Below are 27,831 nucleotides of genomic sequence, written 5' to 3' on the forward strand. Positions count from 1 at the left end.
GCTCTCTCTAGTTCAGGTTTCATACGTTTTTTGCTTACTTTCTTTGTGCAATTTGTCCTCTGTTGTAAATTAAATATGTGGTAGTTTTGTGAGTGTTTTTTAGTGAATTCCATTGGGTTTCTTTGTTTGGTGAAAAAAGATTAATCTCAGGTTGCATCCCTGTATACATCCTTTGATAATAAATTTGAACTTTGAATTTTGGAACTAGTAACTAACTATCTTGTGATAGTGCAGTGTGCAATAAGCAAATCCAGCTTTCTAAACCTCACATTCTCAATCAACCTGCAGCACGATTTTCCAACTTTATTTGAATTTGTTTCACTGTCTCAAATTTGCAGAGATTATTATACCAGTCTATATACAGGCATGAATATGCAGATGTTCCCAAAGAATGTCAAACAGAACAAGGAATGGTAATGAAGAAGAGCTTCAATTTTTACCAAAAATACTGATTCAAACTGTGAATAGGAGCCAACGTACCGTCAGAGAGAGATTCATAGTCATAGTCGTATTCGTCATCTTCATCTTCTTCCTCATCATTGTTGGAGGTACCTGGGCCAGTCAGGCTGCCATTACTTGTCTGTGCCTGCAGGTTTGCAAGCTGATGGGCCTGTAGGACAGAGCACATTGTCAGAGAAGCAAATTATGGACAAAAGCTTACAGAGAAAAACATTAAAGTGTTTGGAAACACTATGTTGCACGAACAGTAAGAGAAATCTCGATAACAGTTGTCTCCAGAACTACTGGGGTTGTGATCATCATTTAAGGTTGTGCAGTGAACCAAAGGCACTCTGACTAGCTGCATCACTGCCTGCTATGGAGGCTCCAGTGCACTGGATCAAAAGAGGCTGCAGAAGGTTGAGGCCTCATCCAGCCCCATCACGGGCACAGCCCTTCCCAGAGATGAGGGCATCTTCAAAAGACAGTGCCTCAAGATAGCAACACCCATCATCACAGACTCTCACCGTCCAGCTCATCCCCTCTTTTCATTACTACCATCACGAAGGAGCACAGGAGCCTGAAAACACACGTCCCATTTTTAAAGAACAGCCTCTTCCGCAGCCCCCGCCATCGCCATCAGTTTTCTGAACAGTCCACGAAGATTTTTTTTACTGTAACTTACAGAACTGTGCAAAAGTCTTAGACACATATATGTAGCTAGGCTGCCTAAGTCTTTTGCACAGTACTGTGGTAATTTTACATGCACTGTATTGCTGCCACAAAAAAAAAACACATGACGTATGTGAGTGATGATAAACTTGATAAACTGATGGGTCTCTGTTGTGGAGTGAGAGTGGGAAGAAGGCAGGGAGAGAGGAATCGTGGTTGGAAAGGGGGAGAGAAGGGGGGAGGGAGCAGGAAGCACCAGAGAGAGACAGTCTGTAATGATCAACAAGCCAATTGCTTGGAATCAAATGACCTTGCCTGGTGTCTCAGGGCTGGGTGTGTCAGCACCCGTGCCACCTCCTGTCCCTGGTACTGCTCCTCTGCTTCCTGTCCCACACGCCTCCCACGGCACTCCACCCTCGCCACCCCCAATATCCTTTGCTGTGGTCAGATATACAAACTCATTCTCTGCTCTAGGTTGACAAATACAATACTGTGCAAAAGTCTTAGGCACCCTAGCTATTCTATATAGACACCTAAGACTTTCGCATAGTACTATATATACTATATAGTAACTTTTTATGTATTGTACTCCACAAAGCAACAAATTTCATGACTTAAGTCAGTGTTAATAAACCTGATTCTGATACTGAAGGCAGTGGTCGAAATTAAGATCAGTTACAAGGGCAACTGAATGAAACAACAGAAGTAAGGAGCTTATCCCTTTTCTAATGTTCAAAAAGATACATCAAATGATGTCCCTTCGGAGTTCTGGTGGGTTGAGAAAATCTCCAGGAATCACGTAAGAACCTGTGATCCTGCATTTGCAGCCCTCTCACCTTTTGTTTCAGTATGTCCACTGGAGTCTGATGAGCCTTCAATTTCTTGTTTTTGAGGAGGATTTTTCCTTTCAGTTGCCATACAGAAGGCAGCATTGGATTATCTGCAAAATCACTCTCAAACAAAAATTTGGTCACCAGCTTGTCTCCAAATACAGTCTGTGAAAAAGAGAGAGAGAGTTCCTGTGACTGTAGACTTAAGCTGACCGAGCAGTGATTTCCGTCATTGGAGACTGCCGAGACCATGCTTACCTTAACAATTTCTGCCATCTTCCGCTGCTGGGGCAGTGAGCAGTGATTCTCAATTGACAAAATCACCGGCATTTCAGAGTTTACAAAGGCATTGCGATTGATTGATTCGATGACATCCTGTGACGTAAAGTACAACATAAGAACTTGCATGCCACCAGTAATCATTGCCTATTTACACCACACACGCTGAAATGTTTTCAAGCAAACTTAACCAAATTGCACCTTAAACGGGATCTTGGTGGTCAGCGTGTGCCCGTGATATATGATTGGCATACCATCATCCCCGTCCCAACAGTCCAGCTCAACACTTCGGCACCCTTGCAGCAGCACCTGAAAATGCGAAACGAGCAATAGCTAATCGGAGAAATAACAGAGCGATCGAGAAATATTCCAGATAGAATGAAAGTAGACGGTTGAGAGCCAGAGACTCACTATCAGAAGTGTTATTGTCTCAGGTCAACGATGTATCATGAGGAGAGAGGGTGAGTAAAGGAGGAGGGTGGGAGAGAGAGGAGAACAGAGTTGGGGGACAAAAAGAGACCAAAACAAGAGGGAAAGAGGACAAGGGGGGGTGAGGGAGAGTTGAGGCGGAGGGTGGAGGAGAGAGGAGGAAGGAGGTGCGGGAGAAAAAGAGACCAAAAAAGACAGAATAAAAGGATGCAAGATAGAAAACGAGGGGGGAAAAAGCAAGAAACTGACAAAGGCCAAAGAGATCAGACAAAATGAGATTTAAAAAGTAATGTGGTTCAGAAGGGATAAATCAAGAATAGGAGTGACAAGCAGAGAATATCTGATACCTGGCTGTAAAGTTCGACTGAGGATTCTCCTTTCAGTTGATGGCCAGTAAGGTACGTGTTGTGAGAGGACTCAATGTAATAGTATGAAAGTGGAAACTGCAGATCCTCGATATTAACTTGAGATTCATCGTTCTTTGAAGCAACGTTCTCCTTGTCCATTAGGAACCTGTATATAGTAGTTTATAAAAGAAATATTACATGAAAACTAGATCTATAAATATTCATATCAACTGAATAGAGTTGCACATTGAATACACATTTCCATTCACCTTTCTCCTGTAAATGCCATCTGTCCCCTTTCTGCTTTATGTTGTTCTTAAACAGCCATGAATATTGATCTGCACAATTCTAACACTGACCTACACAATTCTATCCTCACTTAAATGAAAATGCTGTCAGGCGCAAAGGGAAGCAGCATTAATGGTATCCTGGAATCTCAATGGGAATTAGCATCAGTGAGTGTGGTAATTTTGAAAGACACCTTGTCCAGGTCTTGACATTGTGTTATTTATTCATAATGGGTAAAAAAAAAATGGGCCTTCAGGATGAGAAAATGATAGAAGAGGAGAGGCGATCCACAGACATCAGTAGAACACTGGTTAGTGTGTACAATTATAGCCAACTGAAGTTCAAGCATGAGCACTTTTGGTTCAAGTGTCTTTTCTGCTTTAGAATTAAAAAATACCAACTATATAATAAAATGATGCATTACCTTGCAAACCCCTCAAATGACATCAGTCCCTGCTGGCGCATGTTGACAGATGGCTCAAATTTCTGGGAGAGAATGAATATATTATCCTTTGCAATAGAAGTGACTATGTTAATACACAGCAGCTTTCTACATAATTACAACAGCTAACAAAACATTGGATAGAGTTTTCAGCTAGAATTTTGTCTCTCGGTTGTATCTACGTGCTTTGTGGAGCCTTTATGATATGTTTTATTACCACATCAGCAAAAGGTTACTGACACTTTAAGATCTTGATGTTCTGATTTAGGATTCATGCAGTAACACTGCTAAAAGCAACCCTTTCAAAATCTTGAAGGCTGATCATTTTCAAAGATGAAACCAGCAAATAAGAAAGAGCAATAAAGGAGCTGTGCTATGTGTGCCTGGTACTGGAAGCTCAAGGGCTTCACAAAGATCACAGATTATATTTTGCACATATAGTAAAATGTCACAATATAATTATAGGCGATTACACCGTCCATGTTCAACAGAATCATCCTCTGGCTGACTGGGTGCCCCAGGAACTGCTGTAAAAACCTGGCAAGGAGTCACAGTAATTGGTGCTGCTGTCTCACGGCTCCAGGGAGCCGAACTGATCTGTGTGTGCAGAGTTTGCATGTTCTTTCCCGGACTGTGTGACTTCCTCCAGATGCTCTGGTTTCCTGTCACATCCTAAAGACATGCTTGGTTACTGTAAATTCCCCAGAGTGAAGATCAACTCAAAGGGGAGTCAATGAATATGTGTGAGACAGAATAAGTTACAGGGGTGAAGGAAGAAGACAAATCGGACTGATGGTATCGCTTTCTCAGGGCCAAATGGCCTTTTTATGTGGTGCTATGCATATTACATATAAAATAACTTTTCAATTCTCTTAACATTCTACAAGGGGACAAATAAATGTATAGAACAAAAATTGTTTTGAGTTCAGCACTGTTAATAACAGGTAATCATCAGAAAGCAATTTAAAGTCTGTCAGCAGATTAGCAATAGACAGTGTATAAATTTGTGCATTTCTATTCATAAGAGCTCAACTACACATATAGAGTGCCAATATGACACTGAAGTCCTATTCAGTCGTGAGTCCTCATCTTGCACATTGGGTTGGGGTATCTTTAGGACAGTGAATCTCTCAAACCTGAATAATGCTGAGAATTTCATCATAGGTGTGATTCTCCCCTTGACAGTTGACCAGGAAGTCATTCAATTGCTCAATTCCCATTTCACTTTCTCCCAGAGAAGCAATTTCCACTCGATTGGTCACAATGCTGGTCGCCGCGATGTAATCAGAAATTTGTCTCTGATTATCTGTTATCTGCTGTCGACTCTTTATAAACAGACCGAGATCCGACACATTTCTTGTTAACAGGTCTAGACAAACAAGAGTACAGATTTTCATTTGTTATTTTCAATAATGAATGCATTATTTATCACAAACAGCAGTTAAAAGGATACACACATAGATGGATATATATACACGTTACTAGCATTTATTTCAGAAAAGCAACAATAAGGATGAATTTCTGTTATATTTATGGGACTTCTTCCTCCAAGTATCAAGTAGATTTACTCTAATTTACACTATCAATATTCTTATTATATATATTAGGATATGGCAGAGGATATAAATTACACTAGGAATTAGTCAGAAAATAACATTGTGTAAACACCTAACTTACTTATACGTAATCTGAACGTTTGCTCTACATTCTTATCTAAGCCAATTTCTAATCATAAAATATTTGCAAGTTCAACATTTTTATGCCAATTATCAAATTCCTGTGCGTCCATTTCCCTTTTTTGCCAGTTATGTCTCCGCAGCTGATTCTACTGTTGTTTTCCTTGTTCTACTTCTGCCACTATATCCCCATCGCCATCCCCATCTATGTAGCCCTCTAAGTGTGTGTGTGTGTGTGTGTGTGTGTGTGTGTGTGTACACGTGCACATGAGAACATCTTTCCTGTTCCTCTTCTCTCTCCCTCCATCCACCCCTCCTGTTCCCCTTGCATCTGCCTGTGCTTTTCCTGCACCCCTGTTTCTCCTTACATCCCTTCTGCTCCTCTCTCAATTCAAATACACATCTTTTCCAGAAAACGATGAAAGGACGTACTGAATAATCCTAAATTGTGAAATCCCTATCAGAACTTTCACTAATCTCAAAAAAGTGCCCAGATTCAGAAATGATCAAGTAAATAATTGCAATATTGTTGCAGGAGATGACTGACCTAGGTCAGGCTGCAGCGCAGTGATGTTGTCATCGATCGTCAGGTTTGTGTACAGTGGGGCAGATTCTGAGCCCGAGCGATTGCATGATACAGAGTAAATGTCAAAAAGATCCTTCAGGTCCTTCCTGCTTCGTACACTAGTCCATAAACAAACACAGTCAATCTCTTTCACTACATGCACACTTGCTAAGCACAAAGCATCGTTCAACTAAAATAAGTTATTTCTTAGGAAAGGTCACTGACATAAAATATTAACTCTATTTTTCTCCACCACCCCACACCCCCACCCCGCCCAGATACTGCTTGAGTGAGAATTTCCAGAATTTTGTGTTTACTTCAGTTTTCCAAAGATTTTGGTTTTTCTTTCAAAATTTGCTTATTAGCTTCAATTATTGTGCTGTCCCAATATGAAACAATGCAGATATCTCAATCAAATCTGTAGAGTGAGATCATAGTCACCTGAATGATTTGAAAAGTTCGACGAACTCAACGAAACTCATGTTGCTGTCAGAGACCATGAAGTCCTGAAATCCTTTCAGCCCTCCTTTTACCCGTCCATGCCAGCTGTTACTCCCTCTTGGGCTATTGGAAGACCATAAAACCATGTTAGATAAAAGAAAAGAGTCACTGTCTGAATAAAAATCCCTTTTAACTTGGCCTCTTTAAAACATAGCAGCTTTAAGACATATTGTAGTATAAAATATACCTTTAGTTAATTGTTGAGGTGTTACTTTTAGAAAGAATATGCTGAAATGCATTGAACTGCTGCTGCTAAGTTAACAGATTTCACGCCACATGCCGGTGATAATAAACCAGATTCTGATTCTGAAGTACAGTACTGTGCAAGAGTTGTAGGCATGTGTATATAGCAAGGGTACCTTAGAGTTTGGCACAGTACTGTTAATAATAGTGTACGAGAAAGATTCTGATGCAATGACTGGCGGATGACTGGAAGAGGATGCATTAGAATGAGTCCAAGAAAACTGCCAGGAGGAAGTGAAGGATCACGGTAGTGGGTCTATGGGAGCTGTTGTGCAAGAGATGTGGTGAGGAGAATGGCTATACTGAAGCCTAAGGCAAGTGAGTATACAGTGAAGTCTGAAATCTGAGAGTACAATATAATGAACTCCCTGGACATGGACCACAGATTGAAAATGAATGGCTGATAGTTTTCACTTGAGCATTTCTTAAGCTAAAGAGGGAAAATGGAACCAGTAGAAAAATCCAAATTGTTACTGTATATTCAGTCACAAGAGTTGGGTCTACGTCAATATCATCTACTTTCCTTTTTTTTCATAAGAAACCCAGTAATGTGCTATAAAAGGGTTTCTGTCTCTCCGATATCTCCACCACCCTTCCAGGACTCTATATCTTCTTGGGGTCTCATTCAATCTGAAGCTTATTGCCATTCAGTGCACCAAAAATCCTTTTTTTAAAATTTAAAGTTATTTTCAATGAGGTGAAAGATTAAAAAATATATGTTGTAAGGGAGAGTTGAGCATATGAGGCACTACAGGGCCAGGGCTGCATTTGGGAGAGATTACAGAGGGAGTGAGGCTCAAAATGAGGAAACGGGATGGAGTGATTATCTTATCAATGCAGGAAAGAAAGAACCCAAGGATATATAAAAAAATCAAAGCGGGAGTAGGCCTTTAAATAGGATCATGGCTGTTAGTGGCAGTTTCCTGAACAAACCCATACTTTTCTTTAGTAAAATCTGATATCAAATATACCTGTAAGATTTCAGCTATGTCTTCAGTTGCTTTGCATGGGACACCTTGTGAGTTCTCTTAAGGTCCAATCCCTTTTCTAACTACTGCTTACTACTTTCATGCCCATATGGAAGGCTTTTGGATGCTCTTTTATAATAATCAGCAATTCTATTTTTTTGTTCTGCTTTAATTTCCTTTTCATCTCCCCTTTCACCTTGCTATATTCAACCTCCTTCCCACTTTAACTACCGTATTTATGTGACATGCATTATTTTCCTCCTCCTGTCAGTTGCTTTGTCTTTATCTCCTTTCTCATCAGGGATTACTAGCCTTGGTTTCTCTGCCTCACTTGTAGGAAAGTAACTCCTTGTTGAGGTCAAGCAACACACATCAAAGTTGCTGGTGAATGCAGCAGGCCAGGCAGCATCTCTAGGAAGAGATCTCTTACTAACTCTTCCTTCAGTTAGTCCTGACGAAGGGTCTCGGCCTGAAACGTCGACTGTACCTCATCCTAGAGATGCTGCCTGGCCTGCTGCGTTCACCAGCAACTTTGATGTGTGTTGCTTGAATTTCCAGCATCTGCAGAATTCCTGTTGTTTGTGTCCTTGTTGAGGTCAGTCATTATCCTGCCAATTTTTTAATTATACTTTACCCTGGCCAGATTGCCTCTCTTCTCACTGAACATATGTCTTATTGAAAGGTTGTCCTTTAAATGTACTGATTCTTTCTCCAGTCTTAAGATAAAACTTTCACGTGAAAGTACAGAGGAACATCTGGAGAAATTTCTGAAACACTCGTTCGCTGCTGTCATTACTGTGTGGTCGGGAATCTTTCGGACGGTAGGCCTCAAAATCCCCAGCCTTGCCTGCTTTTGGCGACCGAGAAAGAGGTCGAATCGCTCGGACAGAGATGGCGCTCAGTACTCGGTGTCAGAAAGCTGATCAGGGCTCGAAGTTTTCGGATGACTCAGAGTCGGATTGTGATCGGCATGGCAGGGAGAGTTCTTCCTTCTCCCGTCTGCGTGAGATGTGGGACATTTGAGAAACTTTGAACTTTACTGTGCTCACGGACTTCTTCATCAAGTTATGGTATTGTGCACTGTTGTAACTATATGTTATAATTATGTAGTTTTGTCAGTTTTTTTAGCCTTGGTTTGTCCTGTGTTTTGTGATATCACACCGGAGGAAATCATATATCATTTCTTAATGCATGCATTACTAAATGACAATAAAAGAGGACTATGTGTCTTCATAATCTAAAAAAATAGTGAAGTTTACTCCCAATGACGCCTGATCCACTTCATTCCTCAGAATGTCTTCTTCTTGGCTGTGACAAAATCCTGAACTCATTTCAGAAATTCCAACTTTTCTTTCCCTTTTATCACAATTAATACTTGGGTAGCTGAAAACCCCTGTATCACCCTGCACACTCCTGCCACCAGTCTGCAAGGCTGGACCTCCATCTCTCTTACTATTTAGCAGCCTTTGGAATATCGCTTCCTACTTGCTTCTTAACAAAAACAAATGAATTCTGTGCATTGCACCTCTTTCGCCCTCTCTACCTTTTTGCACACCGTGTATCAGTGCCCAGTCGTGCCCTTTTCTGGGTCCTATTTCAGTGAGTTCCTTTGTGGAATTTACTAACTTCACAAAAATAGTGATGTTAATCTGGGGCGTACATTGAAGAAGCAAGTTCTCACTACAGATGTAACGTAAACTATGTTATCATGTGGCGTATTAATGTTATTTTACAAAAAAACAGAACCATATGGAACTGCATAAGATTACATACATATGAAACTGGGTTTTGTTGCCTATATTGTAAAGCCCCTTATCTTTTGACAGAAAATATAAATATTAAAATGTTGACTGAATTACAGAATATAAGCAAATGGATCATTTTGTCATCTGGGTCCCTGCACCATCTCTACTTCAAATATTTATCCCACTTTCCACTAAACTATCATATGGCCTCCACCCCACTCTACCCTGTGGCACAGATTCACATGCTCTAATAATTATAGCACAAAGAAATTCCTCTAAACTCTTCTCACATATCTATGACTTAATGTTCCTCCTCCACCATTGTCTCTGTAAATAAAAGTGATTGTGCTCTTTTCTCATCTTAATAGTAACAAGTATCTCAATACATTCTTTCTATAATGTACTGCATTCATACTGAATACTGAAATACAGTAGAAACTATATTGTCAGCACAGACGCAATGGCCTGAAGTGTCTGTCCCTGCTGTGTACTGTTTTATTTTCTAAGTGAAAGGTTCTTTGGCCATCCCTGCTATTTAAAAGCTTGCTTTTCATGTGAACATTTAACTAAGACTTATTATGCCACATGTTGCTCTGGTGGGAAGGAATAAATGTGTGAATCTTAGACCGCGTTTATTTTTCTCCTACCCAGTTTTGGTCTTGCTGGTAGTTGAAAGAACTGGAGAGGAGACTGGTCTCACTGGTGTGGTCGCTGGAGGGCCCAACGTAGCGGATGGTGGCGTGGTGAGTGAACGGGCTCTGGCAGGAAGCGTATAAGAACCAGGAGAAGCCATTGCAATACTCAAATCTGAAAAGAATAAATGTGTCAAATAAATTAAGCACATACTGGCCAAGAATTCACTGGTATAACTCATTGGAATCTTTAATCACCACTCTCTTGATCTCATATGGTAAGAAGTCAAGCAGTGTTATCAAACCATTGAACTTATTAACACAGGAAAGTTACTGAACTGGTGAGAACTGTGCAGTCAAACAGAGAAGGAGGTAGGAACTTCCACCATACAACTATCAGCGACTAGTATCAACATTTCCATAAAGTTGCTGGTATTTAGGTGGGGAATTGCTGGTGTTCTGAATGGAACCAACAGCATCACTCAGCAAAATCTGAGCTGTTGTTTCTCAGTTTACACTGTAAATTTTCTTCAAGGTTTAATGTTAACGATTAAAAATGTAATAAAGTATGGTCAACTAAGTGATATTTGTCAATTGTCAAACAAATAAAAATGGAAGACATCATTGAAAAGAGTAAACAGATTGACTGCAAGAACAGTGTCCTGACATTGCAATCTAGCATTGATTCCTAGCTATATATTTTGCATTTATAATTACATTTCAGTCCAATTGTATTAATTACTATTATAATCGCATGTTGCAACCTGACATCACAAGCTGACAATATGATTTTCCTCTAAACCCACGTGGATCCTCCCTGCTAAGCTGTATTCAGAGTTTTGTTCCAAAACCATTCAATTCTCTGCCAGATAATATAGTAACAATTGCTCTCAGAGTGAGAGCATCAGAGAGCCATTGAACATGAAAACAGGTTGGTCAGCCCACTGAGTCAGGATGAACCACCACCCATCCATTTACAAACTTGATCCTACATTAATCCTATTCTTTTTATTCTCCCTGCATTCCCATCTACTTTTCCCATGTTCTATCACTCACACCCCAGGAGGAATTTAGCAGGGCCAATTAAACTACCAGCTACACATCTTCAAAGTTTCAAAGCAAATTGATTATCAAAGTAGATGTGTGTCACCACATACAACCAGGAGATTCATTTTCCTGCGGGCATTCACAGTAAACACAAAGAAATACAACCATATCGTTGAGAAACTACTACATAGACGGACAAACAACCAATGTGCAAAATAAATAAGCAAACAAACAAATAAATAAATATTGAGAACTTGAGTGCTGGAGTCCTTGAAAGTGAGTCTATAGAACATAGAAAGCCCTCAGCACAATACAGGCCCTTCGGCCCATAAAGCTGTGCCGAACGTGTACGTACTTCAGAAATTACCTAGGGTTACCGAAGCCCTCTGTTTTTCTAAGCTCCATGTACCTATCCAGGAGTCTCTTAAAAGACACTATCGTATCCACCTCCACCACCGTCGCCGGCAGCCCATTCCACGCACTCAGCACTTTGTGATGTGGAAGAAAACTGAAGTACCCAGAGCAGGGGATCCCAACCTTTTTTATGTCATGGACCCCTACCATTAATCGAGGGGTTCGTGGATCCCAGGTTGGGAACTCCTGACCTAGACGAAACCTATGCAGGCACAGGAAGAATATGCAAATTCTGCTGGTGGTCAGGACAGCTGTCGAAGCTGAGAGGTAGTGACTCTACCTGTGGCGTTGCCCAAGGTGTGCCACTCTGTGCCAGCTATGCCATTCTAAGGTACACTCACATCTACAAAGCTTCTTAGAATATGATCTACAACTCCTGGTCCACAAGTACTGCAGATATTTAAGGGAAGAAGCCTGCTACCTGATTCTTCTTGTTCATCGAAGTCTGCTGGGTCAGATCCGCTCCTGCTTCGCGATTCTTTGCAGTTTCGAGCTTTGCGTGTGCCCATGTCCTCGTCAGTGATCTCCCCACTGTCTCCCTGCACAGAACCAACCTTTCAGTCAATTAATCCTTGATCAAAAGCACATGACACAGTGACTTATGAAAGTCTCATTTCATACCCTGATGAGTGATTTCTTTATCTTTTTGGCTGTGTTCATTCCCAGTGTGTTGTTGCGCTGCAGGTTGGATTTTTCTGTGCTTTTGTTTACAGTCGCTGTGGCTGTGTTCCCTGTGATCCATCGTCTGCCTCCAAAGAGTTCAATAACCTGAGCCAGTGTTGGTCCCTCAAACTTGCCTTCCTCCTGCATGAAAAACATGGAATTGTATGTTAAACAGGCCACCTATCCACATGAATTAGCTGGCAGTCAGGCTCCAAACATATGTCCTCCCACCTCATTTTATCTCTTGCCATGACTTTCCATCCCTTCCTCCTCATCACTAATGACAATGCTCTTAATCATTAATCTTCACACAGAAATCACATCTGAGCATTTTCTACAGGTGTGACATTGCCAACCTTTTCTTTTCATTCACCTCCTTCCAGACACACCAGCTACCTGAGTGCTATTACCACCATACTCTGACAGAGAAGAATCTATTTACCTCACTATTTTGTCCTCTTTTTGCACCACATTTAATTTTTAAATTTTTAAAAACTGTAATTTGTCATATATTTTTACGTATTATGTTATACCGCAGCTGCAAAACTACAAGCTTCATGGCATACATCGGTGATCATAAACCTGATTTTGACGAGTTCAAGAGGAAGAGGGAGGGAAGAAGAGGGAGAGAAGAGAAGAGGAAGAGAAGAGGGAGAGAAGAGAAGAGGAAGAGAAGAGGGAGAGAAGAGAAGAGGGAGAGAAGAGAAGAGGGAGAGGAGAGAAGAGGGAGAGGAGAGAAGAGGGAGAGGAGAGAAGAGGGAGAGAAGAGAAGAGAAGAGGAGAGAGGAGGGAGAGAAGAGAAGAGGAAGAGAAGAGAAGAGGGAGAGAAGAGAAGAGGGAGAGAAGAGAAGAGAAGAGGAGAGAGGAGGGAGAGAAGAGGAGAGAGGAGGGAGAGAAGAGAAGAGGAAGAGAAGAGAAGAGAAGAGGGAGAGAAGAGGAGAGAGGAGGGAGAGAAGAGAAGAGGGAGAGAAGAGAAGAGGAAAAGAGAAGAGGAGAGAGGAGGGAGAGAAGAGGAGAGAGGAGAAGAGAATAGAGGAGAAGAGGCTTTCGTTAGTTCAGCATGTCTGGCTGTCCGCCAGCAGGTCGACCTGACGCTAGCTGTCTAAAGCCTAATAGATCAATGAAAATTATAATTTCTTGCACACCCCCTCCAGGGATGATTTGCACAACCTAGTGCTACAGTTTAGAAACTTCCATTTAGCTTTCTTCTCCATCGCATTTTTGCCCTCATTCTCATAAAGTTAACTTTGTTTTGCTTGAGTTTTCTTTATGTCAAAACTATTGCTGCAATATTTGTACTGCTGCAATATTTCAAGTAAAATCCATAATAAGTCAAAGAAGTGAATCACAAATTTCAAAACTGTAGATCAATAGCTTTTAGTTTATTTTCCATATTTTTTCTATCAGTTTAAGGCAGGTAAATAATGCATTTCTCCTGCAGTTTAAAATGAATTGTTCCTTCTGTCTCCTTTGCATAAGTAGAATTTGTGACCTTTGAATTTACAAAAATATTACCTAAACGTTAGTGCTGTGATGGGTTTAGACTAGAAGACTAAATATTTAGATTATCACAGCTTTCATAGTACATTTTCTCATTTACAGTTGTGCTTGTAAAATAGTATGAACCTTAAAACAGGATCCGCCAAACTGTGCTGCCTTCAGCCAATGTTTCCTGTCAGCATTCAGCTACCAAATTGAAGTAATGGCTTGTGTGCACGAGGCTAGGATTTACTGACAGATTTGGGGTGTCACATGGAATCCAACAATTCATTTTCTTTAAACACAGCAGATTCTACAGATGCTGGAAATCCAGAGCACCACACACAAAATGCTGGAGGAACTCAGCAGGTCAGGCAGCAACATTGGAGAGGAATAATGAATTGGTGTTTTGGGCATAGACTCTTCATCTAGTCCCGCTTGCAATGTTGGCACTGAGACAAAGTATCGCAGACCTGAGACTTCAACTTTTTTTCCCTTTTTCTACAGTTGCTGCCTGACCTGTTGAGCATTTTCAGCATTTTCTGCTTCCGTTTCAGCTTTCAGGTTTCCAACACCTGCAGTTTGCTTTTCCCACTTGACACTGAACCTATTGAATGAAGGGAGACTCCTTTTCTACATCAAAGTGCCCAAGATAAAACTTTTATTTCCTAGCAATGTTTACAATGACACAAATACTGTTCTATACAAGAGTCTCTCTCTCCACTCTTCATCAGAGTTCTATCCATTGCTCAGCAGTATAATACTAAGGATTACATTGGAAAAATATTGGTTTAACTCAAATCTTACCCGTCTGTCTAGGTAAATCTGTTATGTTCACAAGCAGTATATATCTGCTATACATGTTCACTATGCGATGTTTCTTTTCGCAAAAGCTTTTCTCACCTATCATTTCCTCTCAACACATTCCTCAAACACCAAGGGGTACTTTTAGTTCTTTCCTTTCCAAGCTTTAGGACTTGGATAAAGCATTATTTCATAGAAATCAAAGCAGTACTTCACACTCAAAATGCAATTTGACCAGAATACTACGGCCAATGAGGATTTGTTCTCAAATTATTTCATATCTAGGTCATTTTCAAATTCTTAATTGGGAATTTCAATTTCAGTGAACGTGCAATTATTATTTTGCTTCTAATAGTTCCTTGCATTCAACTGACGTGTATTTAATTTGATTCTAATCATCAATTTTCTTTGTAAAATCTTGCCCGTTTTTTGAGTTCACCCACCTTCCCTTGTTTGAGATAAATAGAACTGTTTGTTATGAAGAATGGTATTTACTTGTACCATTAGCACAGTCACTGATCCCTGAACATTCCTACTCAGCTTTAAGTTAGCTGCTATCTCTTTACTTTTTCTTTATAGTTATTTGCTAATTTTGCATATTTACCCAGTGAAAGATCTCAGCCTTAAATGGTGACTATTTATTCTCCTCCATAGATGCTGCCTGACCTGCTGAGTTCCTCCAGCATTTTGTGTGTGTTGCTCTGGATTTCCAGCATTTGCAGAATATCCTGCATTTATTATTTTGATTAGCTTGTTTCATTTTCCATCCAATTTTTAGTAGTCTTTTCTGTTAGCCCCATGTGGTTTCCAATAATGCAATATAGAATTGAAAAGTATTTTCATTATTATTTCTGATGAAATTAATCTTCCGTTTTCTCTTTGAGTTATAATGTATTGGCCTATTGAGTCATAAAGTTCGGAGAAACTGCTTTGCTTCATAACTGTTATTACCACAAATATTTACAATAACATACTGAAAACTCTTAATTTGTTTTCTGATTAAAAGTTTCTTAAACTTCTTGCACATTTGATGCTAAGGGCATTAGAATACACCAGAAAGAGCAAATATTGACATCAAATCAATACCCAGTGTCCTAGGCAATGTCAATAAACAAGTACTTTCATAATATTCCTTTATGCCCTATTTAATATATGCAGTTAACGCTGGCATTATGAGCATTATAAGTACTTATTCACTTAAATCACCAACAGATATTTCCCATCTTATAATTCTTGACAATATTCAGAAATATTGTTGCAAGAGATTAATTTCCATGTACCTGATACAAATTGACATATTGCTTCCTCAGCCATTGCAGTCTTTGGTCAGGAAACTTCTTCATTTTCCTCACAGCCGTCACCAGTTCCTGTAATCCATCATGCACCATTTTAGCAGTGTACTTAGGAGCCACAAAGTGCAATAAGCGATTATCAGTCGTATGGACCCCATACAGCAATGTTATGCAATTGTCCTCCAGGGTCATCTGGGAAAGTTTGTTTTGAATGCAAACAGTATTAAGATCAATTCCTGAATGTCCCATGTAAACAGCTTTCACCACAGACATGTCCAAAAAGCCTTCTACAAGTCCATTTAATGCAATGTGCCCATACAGCTGAAACTTCGTATTACCAACATCTGTGCTATTACCCGGTACTATGCTTTTCACCTTGGCGTTGGTTGGGTTGGCTGTAGGTGGTTTTGACCAAGTCAGAGTACAGTTGTCAGCTTCCAGTTTGAGAAAGCAGCGTGCTGATAGATGAGCCTCCTGGTCATAATGTATGACTGTGGATCCTTGCAGGAGAAACTGATGGACGTCAGCTCTAATGGACAATACATACCAAGGAATGAGTTCCGTCTCATGATTAAACGCCTTCTGCTGGTCCTCTGTCCCACCCAGGTCAAACTCACTGGATTGCTCAAAGGAATCGCTCTCTGAGTCTGACAGGTCTCCAACAATGAACCTGCACAGTGAAGGAGAAGATAGCTAAGATACTGCACGTCTCTGATGAAAGCACACACCTGCTCCTCTGGCTGCCAATAGGCTGTGTTCTCTTCCATAACCTTCCACATGTAGTCACTCCACACTCAACTTTCATGGGGCAGGTGGTCACACTGTATTATCATTCATTTAGTAGTATTTCTAGTTTTAGAATTAGTTTTATGTAAATAAAACAGAACAATGCAATAGTGTCAAAAGGAATTTAGACTTTTACTTGAGTTAGATTGGCTTGGCTTGTTACTTTAGAAATTACCTCACAAGTGCCACAGCTGAAGGAATGCACCATACCATAGTCCATTAAAGCAACATACAGCAAACTTTGTGTTACATGTCTTCGGCATAAAGCAGATTTAAAAGTTTAAGGGTGCTAAATCCAACCAGAACAAACTTCTTCTACAGATAAACAGTGGAGAGATTCCTGGCTGATTACATTATGGCCTAGTATGGAAACACCAATGCCAAGGAACAGGGAAGTCTACAGAAAGTGGTGGATATAACCTAGTCCATCCGAGGCTGAGTCCTCGCAACCACTGAGCATAGCGAAGTGGAATGCTGCCACAAGAAAGCTGCATCCATCATTAGAGATCCCTACCATCCAGGACAAGGTCTTTCCTCACTACTACCATCAGGCAGCAGATGTAGGATCCTTAGGTCCTATGTACTAGGTTCAGGACTGGTTATTAACATCCAACCATCAGGCTCTTGTACTAGCATGGATAACTTTACTCACAAAAACTCTGAAACTGATTCCACAACCAAAAGACTCATTCAAGCGCACTACAACTCATGGTCTCAGTATTATTTTTGGACAGTTTATCTTTTTTTGCACATTGGTTGTTCGTCAATCTTTGTTTATGTGTAGTCTTTCGTAATTTCTATTGTATTTCATTATTTTCCTGTAAATGCCTGCAAGAAACAGAGTCTCAAGTCAGTATATAGTTGAAAGTTCAAAGTAAATTTATTATTGAAGTTCAAATACTGCATGTCAGTATATACAACTCCAAGATTAACTTTCCTGCGGGCAATCACAGTGAATACAAGAAACACAACAAAATCATTGAAAGCCCACACCCAACAAGATGGACGACAACCGACGTGCAAAAAAACAACAAATACAAAAATAGAGAAAAAAGAATGAGAGGAAGAGTCCTTGACAGTGAGTCCATAGGTGGTGGGAAAAGCTCAGTGATGGGACGAGTGAAGTTGAGTGAAGTTATCCCTTATGGTTCATGAGCCTGATGGCCGAGGGGTAATAACTGTTCCTGAAGCTGGTGGTGCAGGTCCTGAGGCTTCCTGTTGGCAGCAGCAAGAAGAGAGCATGGCTTGGATGGTAGGTGTCCTTGATCATGGATCCTGCATTCCTGTGACAGCGCTCCATGTTTACATGTGCATTGCAGCCTTGTATGGAAACATCAATGCCCAGGAACAGAAAAATTTACAGGAAGTGGTGACTACAGCCATATATATCATATATGTACTTTAATAATAAGTTTACTTTGACATTTGAATTTTTGCAATTCTAAGTACTTAACTTAGATGCAGTAATACTTAACCATATGCAGTGGATTCTGGGTAATTGGGCCATCAGTTAATTGCGACAACCGTTTATTTGGGACAACTCTTAAAGAATAAAAACAAATTGAGAAAATAGCCAGGATTCCCTTTGTTTATTTGGGACACTATGCTGCTTAATTGGGACAGGAGGATGTTGCCAACCAGTTTCTAACTATCGCCAATTGTGTGCACATTGCACATTGCACTACACCATGCTTAGTGTGAACAGCTTTTAAATAGCATCATTTGGGTGCTATTGTGTTCAGTGATTTTTGCCACTTTTAGTTGATGAGTAATGAGCAGTAAGGCAATTCAGAACTGTTTTGCTAACTGCAGTTTCAAGCATCAGATGTGGAGATACCAGAAATGGCTGGGAATGAAAAGAAACAATTTTACTACTTCAACAAGCAAGGAACATGAAGAACTTGAAGGTATTGACAATCATTTTGAATGTTACAATGAAAATGGAGATTTGCAGAATGCAGTCATTGAAAGGATTGTATGAAGGCAATCCATTATCTACATTAGGTGTCTGTTGATTTTGTTCATTTACCGGCAACGAAAAGAACATAGCAACATACACTGGATTAATTCTTCTATCCAAAAATATTAGGAACTAATACACACTTTTAATGTACTGTAGTAGTTTTGGCAGTGTCCTAATTTGTTCTGTATTTCATTTCAATATATAATTTGTTACTCGGTTAAAATGTAGTTTTTAAATATTTTTGTACCTTTTTAACTATTTCCATGAAACTTCGGCTAATTGGGCAGCTGCTTAATTGGACTAAAATCTACTGGTCATTATGTGTCCCAATTTACAGGAATCCACTGTATTTTGTCAATCAGTCCTACAGACTCCCACTTGGCAAGAACAAATCAATAAGGTCTGAAATTTGACCAGCACCTGGACACTTAACCCAACCTTGATAGCTCTTGCTTGATTTTCACCTTCCAGAAAAAAAACCCTGTCATAGAAAGATTAGACACGAAGGGAAGGATTTCGTGCCAGGGTTGTGGATTTCCCAGCCCAGGTCATGGCTGTGATGGAATCAGTGAACAAGCTGGTCAGCAGAATGACAGACATCTGTTCCTAGAATAGTGACTGTGGACCTCCTTTGGGGGCCAAGTTCTGTTATACAATCAAACACTATTTCACTTTTGGTTAACACACACACACAATGCTGCAGGAACTCAGCAGGTCAGGCTGCATCTATGGAGAGGAATAAACAGTGAATGTTTTGGGATCTTAGCCCAAAATATTGACTGTTTAGTTCTTTAGACCATAAGACCAAAAGGCATAGGAGCAGAATTAGGCCATCTGGCCCATTTCCAGTTTCTGGCCTTTTCCCCATAACCTTTGATGCCGTTTCCAATCAAGAACCTATCAATCTCATCCTTAAATACACCCAACGACCTGGCCTCCACAGCTGCATGTGGCAACAAATTCCACAAATTCACCACCCTTTGGGTAAAGAAATTTCTCTGCATCTCTGTTTTGAAAGGGCACCCCTCTATCCTGAAACTGTGACCTCTTGTCCTAGATTCCTCCATCATGGGAAACATCCTTTCCACATCTACTCTGTCTAGGCCTTTCAACATTCGAAAGATTTCAATGAGATCCCCCTCATCCTTCTGAATTCCAGCGAGTACAGACCCAGATCCATCAAATGTTCTTCGTATGATAACCCTTTCATCCCTGGAATCATCCTTGTGAACCTCCTCTGGACCCTCTCCAATGCCACCACATCTTTTCTAAGAAGAAGGGCCCAAAACTGTTCACAATACTCAAGGTGAGGCCTCACCAGTGCCTTATAAAGCTTCAGCATCACATCCTTGCTCTTGTACTCTAGACCTCTTGAAATGAATGCTAACATTGCATTTGCCTTCCTCACGACCAACTCAACCTGCAAGTTAACCTTCAGTGTGTCTGCACAAGGGCTCTCAAGTCCCGTTGCATCTCAAATTTTTGGATTTGCTCCATTTACAAAATAGACTGCACATTTATTTCTACTACCAAAGTGCATGACCATGCATTTTCCAACATTGTATTTCATTTGCCTCTTTCTTGCCCATTCTCCTAATACGTTAACTCCTTCTGCATCCTACCTGCTTCCTCAACATTACCTGCCCCTCCACCAATCTTCATATCATCTGCAAACTTGGCAACAAAGTCATCTATTCCATCATCTAAATCATTTATATACAGCATAAAAAGAAGCGGTCCCAACATTGAACCCTGCAGAACACCACTAGTCACTGGCAGCCAACCAGAAAAGGATCCTTTTATTCTCACTCACTGCCTCCTACCAATCAGCCAATGCTCTAACCATGTTAGTACCCCTTTCCTGTAATACCATGGGCTCTTAACTTGGTAAGCAGCCTCATGTGTGGCACCTTGTCAAAGGCCTTCTGAAAGTCCAAATATACAACATCCACTGCATCCCCTTTATCTATCCTACTTGTAATCTCCTCAAAGAATTCCAACAGGTTCATCAGATAGGATTTTCCCTGAAGGAAATCATACTGACTTCGTACTATCTTGTCTTGTGTCACCAAGTACTCCACCACCTTATCCTGAACAATTGACTCTAACATCTTCCCAACCACTGAGGTCAAGCTAGCTGGTCTATAATTTCCTTTCTGTTGCCTTCCTCCTTTCTTAAAGAGTGGAGTGACATTTGCAATTTTCCAATCCTTTGGCACCATGCCAGAGTCCAATGATTTTTCAAAGTGCATTTTTAATGCCACCATAATCTCTAACGCTACCTCTTTCAGAACTCTAGGGTGTAGTTCATCTGGTCTGGGTGATTTATATACCTTTAGGTCTTTCAGCTTTTTGAGCACCTTCTCTCTTGTAATAGTAATGGCACCCACCTCTCTTCTGTCACACACAACAGTCAGTCATACTGCTAGTGTCTTCCACAGTGAAGACTGGTGCAAAATACTCAGTTAGTTCATCAGCCATCTACTTGTCCCCCGTTATTATATCTCCTGCCTCATTTTCTAGCGGTCCTATATCCACTCTCATTTCTCTTTTATTTTTAACATACTTGATAAAACTTTTACTATCCACTTTGATATTATTTGCTAGCTTGCTTTCATATTTCATCTTTACCCTTTTTAGTTGCTCTCTGTAGGTTTTTTAAAAACTTCCCAATCCTCTATCTTCCCACTAATTTTTGCTTTGTTGCATGCCCTTTCTTTTGCTTTTACAATAGTTTTGACCTCCCTTGTCAGCCACAGTTGTACTATTTTACCATTTGAGTATTTCCTCAATTTTGGAATACACACGTCCTGCACCTTCCGCATTTTCCCCAGAAACGTACATCATTGCTGCTCTGCTTACATCCCTGCCAGCAGCTCCTTCCAATTTACTTTGGCCAACTCCTTTCTCATGCCACTGTAATTTCCTTTACTCCACTGAAATACTGCTACATCAGACTTTACTTTCTCCCTATCCAATTTCAAGTTGAACTCAATCATATTGTGATCACTGGTTCCTAAGGGTTTTTTTTTTTACCTTAAGCTCCCTAATCACCTCTGGTTCATTACATAACACCCAATCCAGTATAGCTGATCCCCTAGTGCTCAGTGACCAACTGTTCTAAAAAGCCATCTCTTAGGCATTCAACAAACTCACTCTCTTGAGATCCATTACCAACCTGATTTTCCCAATCGACCTGCATGCTAAAATCTGCCATGACTCCCATGATTTCCTTCTGTAGATGCTGTCTAACCTGTTGAGTTCCTCCAGCATTTTGTGTGTGCTGATCTTGATCTCCAGCATCTTTAGAATTTCTTGTTTTTGTGATTTACTTTTGGTCAGCTACAACTATCTGCAGCAAATGCACTCATGTGGAATTTTCAAACAACTTTTGGCACGTCGTGGACAGAAAAGGAGAAAAACAACCCCTTCCACATTGCTCACGATTTCTGCCAATCAGATTCTAAGTTAATGGTGGCAGCTCAAAAATTTTATGACCTATAACATGTTATGCATTCCCCATAAGATGCACAAGGATATAACATGAATCTATCTCTAAAATACATATCAGATATTCTGTGCAACTCAGTCATGTAGACTTCTAACCTGCGGTCCTGAATTCGATACCTGTGTCTGGACCAAAGTTTAAATCAGCCAGAAGGAACGTGGCATCATGAGAACCAGCGACAGAATCAGAATCAGGGTTATTATCACCAGCATGTGCTGTGAAATTTGTCATGAAACAGAAGCTATTCAGCCCGTTCAGTGTGCCTACTGCTTCAGCGGATCAAAACGGCTATAACTGAACTACAATTTTGTTCTTTAAGTCCAAATCAATTAAAGCCATTATGGAAAAATCTATCAGTCTTAGTCGTCTGTCATTCACAAGAACTCACAATTTCATTCCTGAGCACTAAGGCCATTGGGCTCATCAGTCTCTGCAACCCACTGTACGAAAAGAAACCCCAGGCCTAGAAACCAGCTCAAGATTTTTAAACCTGATACATTGAGCAATATATTTTCCACTGCTAACGATGCTCTTTCTTTAACTTTCACCGAACGCTGGCCTCCACCAAAACTCTAATTGGTAATCTCTAATAATTCTCAATCCAAGCAAATATCTCCCAGAGTCATAACAGAAAAAGGCTCCAAAGATAAGCATAGTTCGAATCCCATTGTGAATATATTCAGGTGTAGGGTGTGGGCAAGCAGAATTCCTGCTTGGAATTAGGGCTGAGAATGTTTAAATCTCCCAGGTGTCTTTGCAGTTTTGGAAACTGACCTAGGCTTGCATCTGACCTAGTAAGAATTAGTACCCTGACAGATGACAATGGACAGGTTAGAAAGCAAACTGCTTCAATCCAGTGGACTCTTTGCCTTTGGTCTATTGTGATGGAAGTAAATCACATTGGAGTGAGGGTTGCTATGGTAATTTGCTCATAATATTAAGTGCTTGGCCTTCTTGCCTACCCCAAATGCATACTTCAAACAGCAAACCCCTCACCACAACCACCAAAGTAACAGCTTGCTGCCACCTGAAACATCACTATTAAAAAGGTGGTGGGCGAGAAAGCTAAATAAATGGGAATTTTAGTCGATCAGTCCTATGGGACTGAAATCAGACATGTTTGATCATAGCTGGTTATCAATCACGGAAACAGCAGGTATTCATAGAAGCTGCATGAACACATATGAAAACATATAATTCATGCAAACTTGTACATTTTTTTCTTTGTGGATGATGCTTCATGGCAGACATTCAACTTACAATGTTTGATTGGACTCTGAAGATGCCTTTGCCCTGGACGTGCTTCAGAAACAAAAGAATAGAGGAAATAAGATACAGAAACAGAAAACCACTTGGACCACAATGAAACAAAAGTTAATTAGCCAGTGAAGGAACCAAATGGTTAGCCAATGGGTTGCTGCATACAAAATAATATGTAACAAAATACTTCTGAACTAATATAATAGAAAACCTCTCAAACATTTGGATAAGTATATTATACACTAGCTTCATTGTTTAATGCCTGAATCCAATTTGTGCTCAGTTCCACATTTGGTCCAAAGGTATTGTGAGACATGGGGTGATGCTTGTTTAGAATAGTTGAATGCTAACAATTTTGTAAAGTACCTGCTTCATTTTCAAAGAATTTATTTGTGACCATGTTGTTGCACCTAACCAATTTTTGCTGTTACCTATTCACTTTCTGAGGTAAGCGTTTGGAGAAAAGATCCAATGTTATTTTATCCAGCCCCTTCTACGGTAATTAAATAAAGACTGGATTTGTATAGCATTTTAGAGTGAATTTGGTGTCAAAGACTGAATTGGTATGACAGGAATGATGAGCGGCTTTTGAAAGTGTGTAGAAGACGTTTATCAGAGATCTGTCTGGATTAGAGTCTGGTATTAGTAAGGACAGTTTGGGCAAACTTGGATAGTTTCCTCTTGAACGTCAGAGATGAAAGGACAAGCAAGCGAGGCAAGTGCAAGGTTAGCATTCATTTTGAGAGGACTAGAGGGAATGCAAGAGTTAGTGTATGAAGTGTGCTTGATGGCTCAGGGCCTGTACTCACAGCAGGAGTTTATTTAAAGTGGAGGTTGTTAATTAGTCAGGGCAACAAAGGTTAGGGTAGAAGGCAGGAGAATTGGGTTGAGAGGGATAATAAATCAGCCATGATGGAATGGTGGAGCCGACTCAACGGGCCAAATGGCCTAACTTTGCTCCTTTGTCTTATGGACAACCTGATAGAACGTTATCAAATAATGAGAAGCAATAGGCAGGGTAGACCAAAAGAATCTTTCTCCCAGGGTAGAAATGTCAAATGCAAGAGGGAAGGAAATTGAATGGAGATATGTAAGGCAAGTTTTGAGATTTTTAAAAGAACACAGAGAGTGATGTCCATAATGTGTTGCCAGGAGTGTTGGTCGAACCAGATACAGTAATGGCACTTAAGCAGTTTTTAGATTGGCATTTGAAAATGGAGGGTTATGAGTAGGCCAAGGTGGTACTTTAATTTGGCATCATACTTGGCACAGATATCATCATGGGCTAAGGACTCTGTCCACGTGCTGTATTGTTCTATGTTCTAAAGGTAGGGGCAACACTTTCAGCTCATTGTAACAAAATCAAGCTTCACTATAAATTAAGTCATCATTCTACATCTAACATTAATGCCAATTGATGGCATAAATCCAAATCTAAGCACAAAGCTCCTTCACCATATTCCAGGATGCATAATACATTTCTAACATAAGAAACAAAGAGGGAGTGACATAAAGACAGGGTGGAGTGATGCCAATGTGGGGAGGAATGGTAGCGGTTGGCATAACTTCATTACTACGCCAGCTGTAAGGTCAGGGTTCAATTCCCAATGCTGTCTGCCAGGATGATGTCTGTACGCTCTCTCCGTGACCGCGTCGGTTTCCTCTGGGCGATCTAGTTTCCTCTCACATTCCAAATACATGTGGTTAGTGTCAGCGCGCTGTGGGCACACCATGTTGGCACCAGACGGATGGCAACACTTAGCCCAGCACAATCATTGCTGATTTGATTTGATGCAAATAATGCATTTCACTATATGTTTTAATGTACAAGCGACAAATAAATCTAATCTTCATCAAGTTTATCTTTATAATCCTTGTGGCATTTATAATAAAGTCCAACACCCATAGAAAATCTCTAAGTGAGATCCAAGTACTATGAGGAACATCACATTCTACATTAAACAATAAACTCTGTTCTTGGGTGTAGTTGTTACTGGTTTAGTCATTCCTGGGAGTCAAGTTGTGCATTTTACACAATACATTGGATAAAAATCACTTACACCATTAGCAAATGGTTCTGACACTTACTGATATTTGCTTCTATCTTTGAATGAGTTCTTCCTTGAAGTGCCACCATCACCACTACTTTCTTCCCCTTCTTCACACTCCAGGCTTCTGTTACAGCTTCGAATGGTCTGGAGAATGTTATTCACTGTGGACTCTTTCTCTGTATTATTTAATCCATCTTTTCCAATTCGCTGCAGAAAATGTTCCTGGCCATTGTAGTCTGCAATAAACTAGGAACATCCATTTGACCCAGTGAGCAACTGCTGGTAACCCCAACCACAGACAAACCATAAAACTGGAAACTTTAGAAGAAACACATGTCAGAAAAACAAATTCAATTAGCAATCTCCCCGTCAGCACAGTGTGGAGTCTGAATTTTTTGGAAGAGCTCCATGTATTTAGAGAAAACTACATATTTTCCAGTATACAGACAGTTTATATCCTATGCTTCATAACAGCCCCCAATGAACTTCACTTGTCTACATAAAGCACGTGAAGCCAGTACATGGATCTGTCTCAGTATTTATTGTCATACATAAAGGTCAAAGAGGTGCAGTGACCAAAATTATATCTATTATCTCAATAATGGCTCTTTTTCCTTGTTCCCAGAAACATATTATCTGCTAAACCACAAACGTCCCTGGTAAGTAATGAGATGCCTGTGTTTTCGAAGAAGCTGTGATTGGTGCAGGAAGGCAAGTATGAATGAATGTATTCCTCCATATTCAGAATCAGATTTATTTGTCACACGCACTTCAAAACGTACAGTGAAATGTGTCGTTTGTGTAACAGCCTACACACCTAAGGACATGCTGGGATCTACCTGCAAGTGAGCCATATATTCCGGCACCGGCGTGGCACAGCCATAAAGCTTGGCAGAACAATGGAGGACACACAGAATGGAACAAAACCAACAAAACAATCCCGTTTAGTCTCTCCCACCAACACAGACAGTCCTCTAACTCTAGGACAAGCCTCTCTCAGCCTTCCTTTCTTCAGGCTTCAGCCACTGGGCTATGACTTCCAGACTTCTGATCAATCTTCAGGCTCCGATCTTCGGTACTGAAATCCAGTCGAGACAATGATGGGGCCTCAAGCTACAGATAAACTCCAAACACAGTGAGACCGGCCCTCATGGCTCCTGCTCACGCAGGCATGCACTGACCTGGGTCAGACAGCCCAACAGATGCTCATTGTCCCCATGCCTACATTGCTGGAGCTTTGAGTCAGGATATGGATATCCTTCCAACCATGTGCACATTGCTGGCCTTTCAAGCGCTGAGGTCTTATGTCTGGATGTCCTTCATCACCCATCCACGTCATCGGCCTTTGAACGCAGCGTGCACAACAGAGATCTGACCTCTATCTCTTCCACTTCCCTGTCCGTGAACCTTAACTTGACCTCTAACTCCCTACATCCCTGTCTCTAAACCCTAACCTGACCTCTAACTCCCTACATCCCTGTCTCTAAACCTTAACCTGACCTCTAACTCCCTACATCCCTGTCTCTAAAGCCTAACCTGACCTCTAACTCCCTACATCCCTGTCTCTAAACCCCAACCTGACCACTAACTCCCTACATCCGTCTCTAAACCCTAACCTGACCTCTAACTCCCTACATCCCTGTCTCTAAACCCTAACCTGACCTCTAACTCCCTATATCACTTCCCTAAACCCTAACCTGACCTCTAACTCACTACGTCCCTGTCTCTAAACCCTAACCGGACCTCTAACTCCCTACATCCCTGTCCCTAAACCCTAACCTGACCTCTAACTCCCTACATCCCTGTCTCTAAACCCTAACCTGACCTCTAACTCCCTACATCCCTGTCTCTAAACCCTAACTTGACCTCTAACTCACTACATCCCTGTCTCTAAACCCTAACCTGACCTCTAACTCCCCACATCCCTGTCCCTAAACCCTAACCTGACCTCTAACTCCCTACATCCCTGTCTCTAAACACTAACCTGACCTCTAACTCCCCACATCCCTGTCCCTAAACCCTAACCTGACCTCTAACTCCCTACATCACTGTCCCTAAACCTTAACCTGACCTCTAACTCCCCACATCCCTGTCTCTAAACCCTAACCTGACCTCTAACTCCCTACATCCCTGTCTCTAAACACTAACCTGACCTCTAACTCCCTACATCCCTGTCTCTAAACACTAACCTGACCTCTAACTCCCTATATTCCTGTCTCTAAATCCTAACCTGACCTCTAACTCCCTACATCCCTGTCTCTAAATCCTAACCTGACCTCTAACTCCCCACATCCCTGTCCCTAAACCCTAACCTGACCTCTAACTCCCCACATCCCTGTCTCTAAACCCTAACCTGACCTCTAACTCCCTACATCACCGTCTCTAAACCCTAACCTGACCTCTAACTCCCTACATCCCTGTCCCTAAACCCTAACCTGTCCTCTAACTCCCTACATCCGTCCCTGAACCCTAACCTGACCTCTAACTCCCTACATCTGTCCCTGAACCC

At 40.8% G+C, this 27,831-nt stretch overlaps 1 protein-coding gene across 4 annotated transcripts in view; it reads right to left on the reverse strand.

The window, feature by feature from the left end:
- The window catches only part of plce1 (phospholipase C, epsilon 1), a 482,678-nt gene that overhangs the window by 79,161 nt on the left and 375,686 nt on the right, over positions 1-27,831 (reverse strand). For 3 of the 4 annotated variants that reach the window (XM_063071694.1, XM_063071693.1, XM_063071692.1), the window contains exons 7-20: positions 25,360-25,568; positions 15,743-16,424; positions 12,138-12,320; positions 11,938-12,055; positions 10,071-10,230; positions 6,408-6,530; positions 5,949-6,085; positions 4,862-5,094; positions 3,708-3,769; positions 2,996-3,161; positions 2,421-2,528; positions 2,199-2,315; positions 1,947-2,105; positions 481-610 (exon numbers count right to left, since the gene is read on the reverse strand). In XM_063071694.1, coding sequence (XP_062927764.1) covers positions 481-610; positions 1,947-2,105; positions 2,199-2,315; positions 2,421-2,528; positions 2,996-3,161; positions 3,708-3,769; positions 4,862-5,094; positions 5,949-6,085; positions 6,408-6,530; positions 10,071-10,230; positions 11,938-12,055; positions 12,138-12,320; positions 15,743-16,424; positions 25,360-25,568 — 2,587 coding nt within the window. Of the gene's footprint in view, positions 1-480; positions 611-1,946; positions 2,106-2,198; positions 2,316-2,420; positions 2,529-2,995; positions 3,162-3,707; positions 3,770-4,861; positions 5,095-5,948; positions 6,086-6,407; positions 6,531-10,070; positions 10,231-11,937; positions 12,056-12,137; positions 12,321-15,742; positions 16,425-23,271; positions 23,314-25,359; positions 25,569-27,831 lie in introns of all 4 variants that reach the window. The other variant, XM_063071691.1, reaches the window with a different exon arrangement.

This window comes from Mobula hypostoma, chromosome 19, assembly GCF_963921235.1.
Source record: "Mobula hypostoma chromosome 19, sMobHyp1.1, whole genome shotgun sequence".
Classification (NCBI taxonomy): Eukaryota; Metazoa; Chordata; class Chondrichthyes; order Myliobatiformes; family Myliobatidae; genus Mobula; species Mobula hypostoma.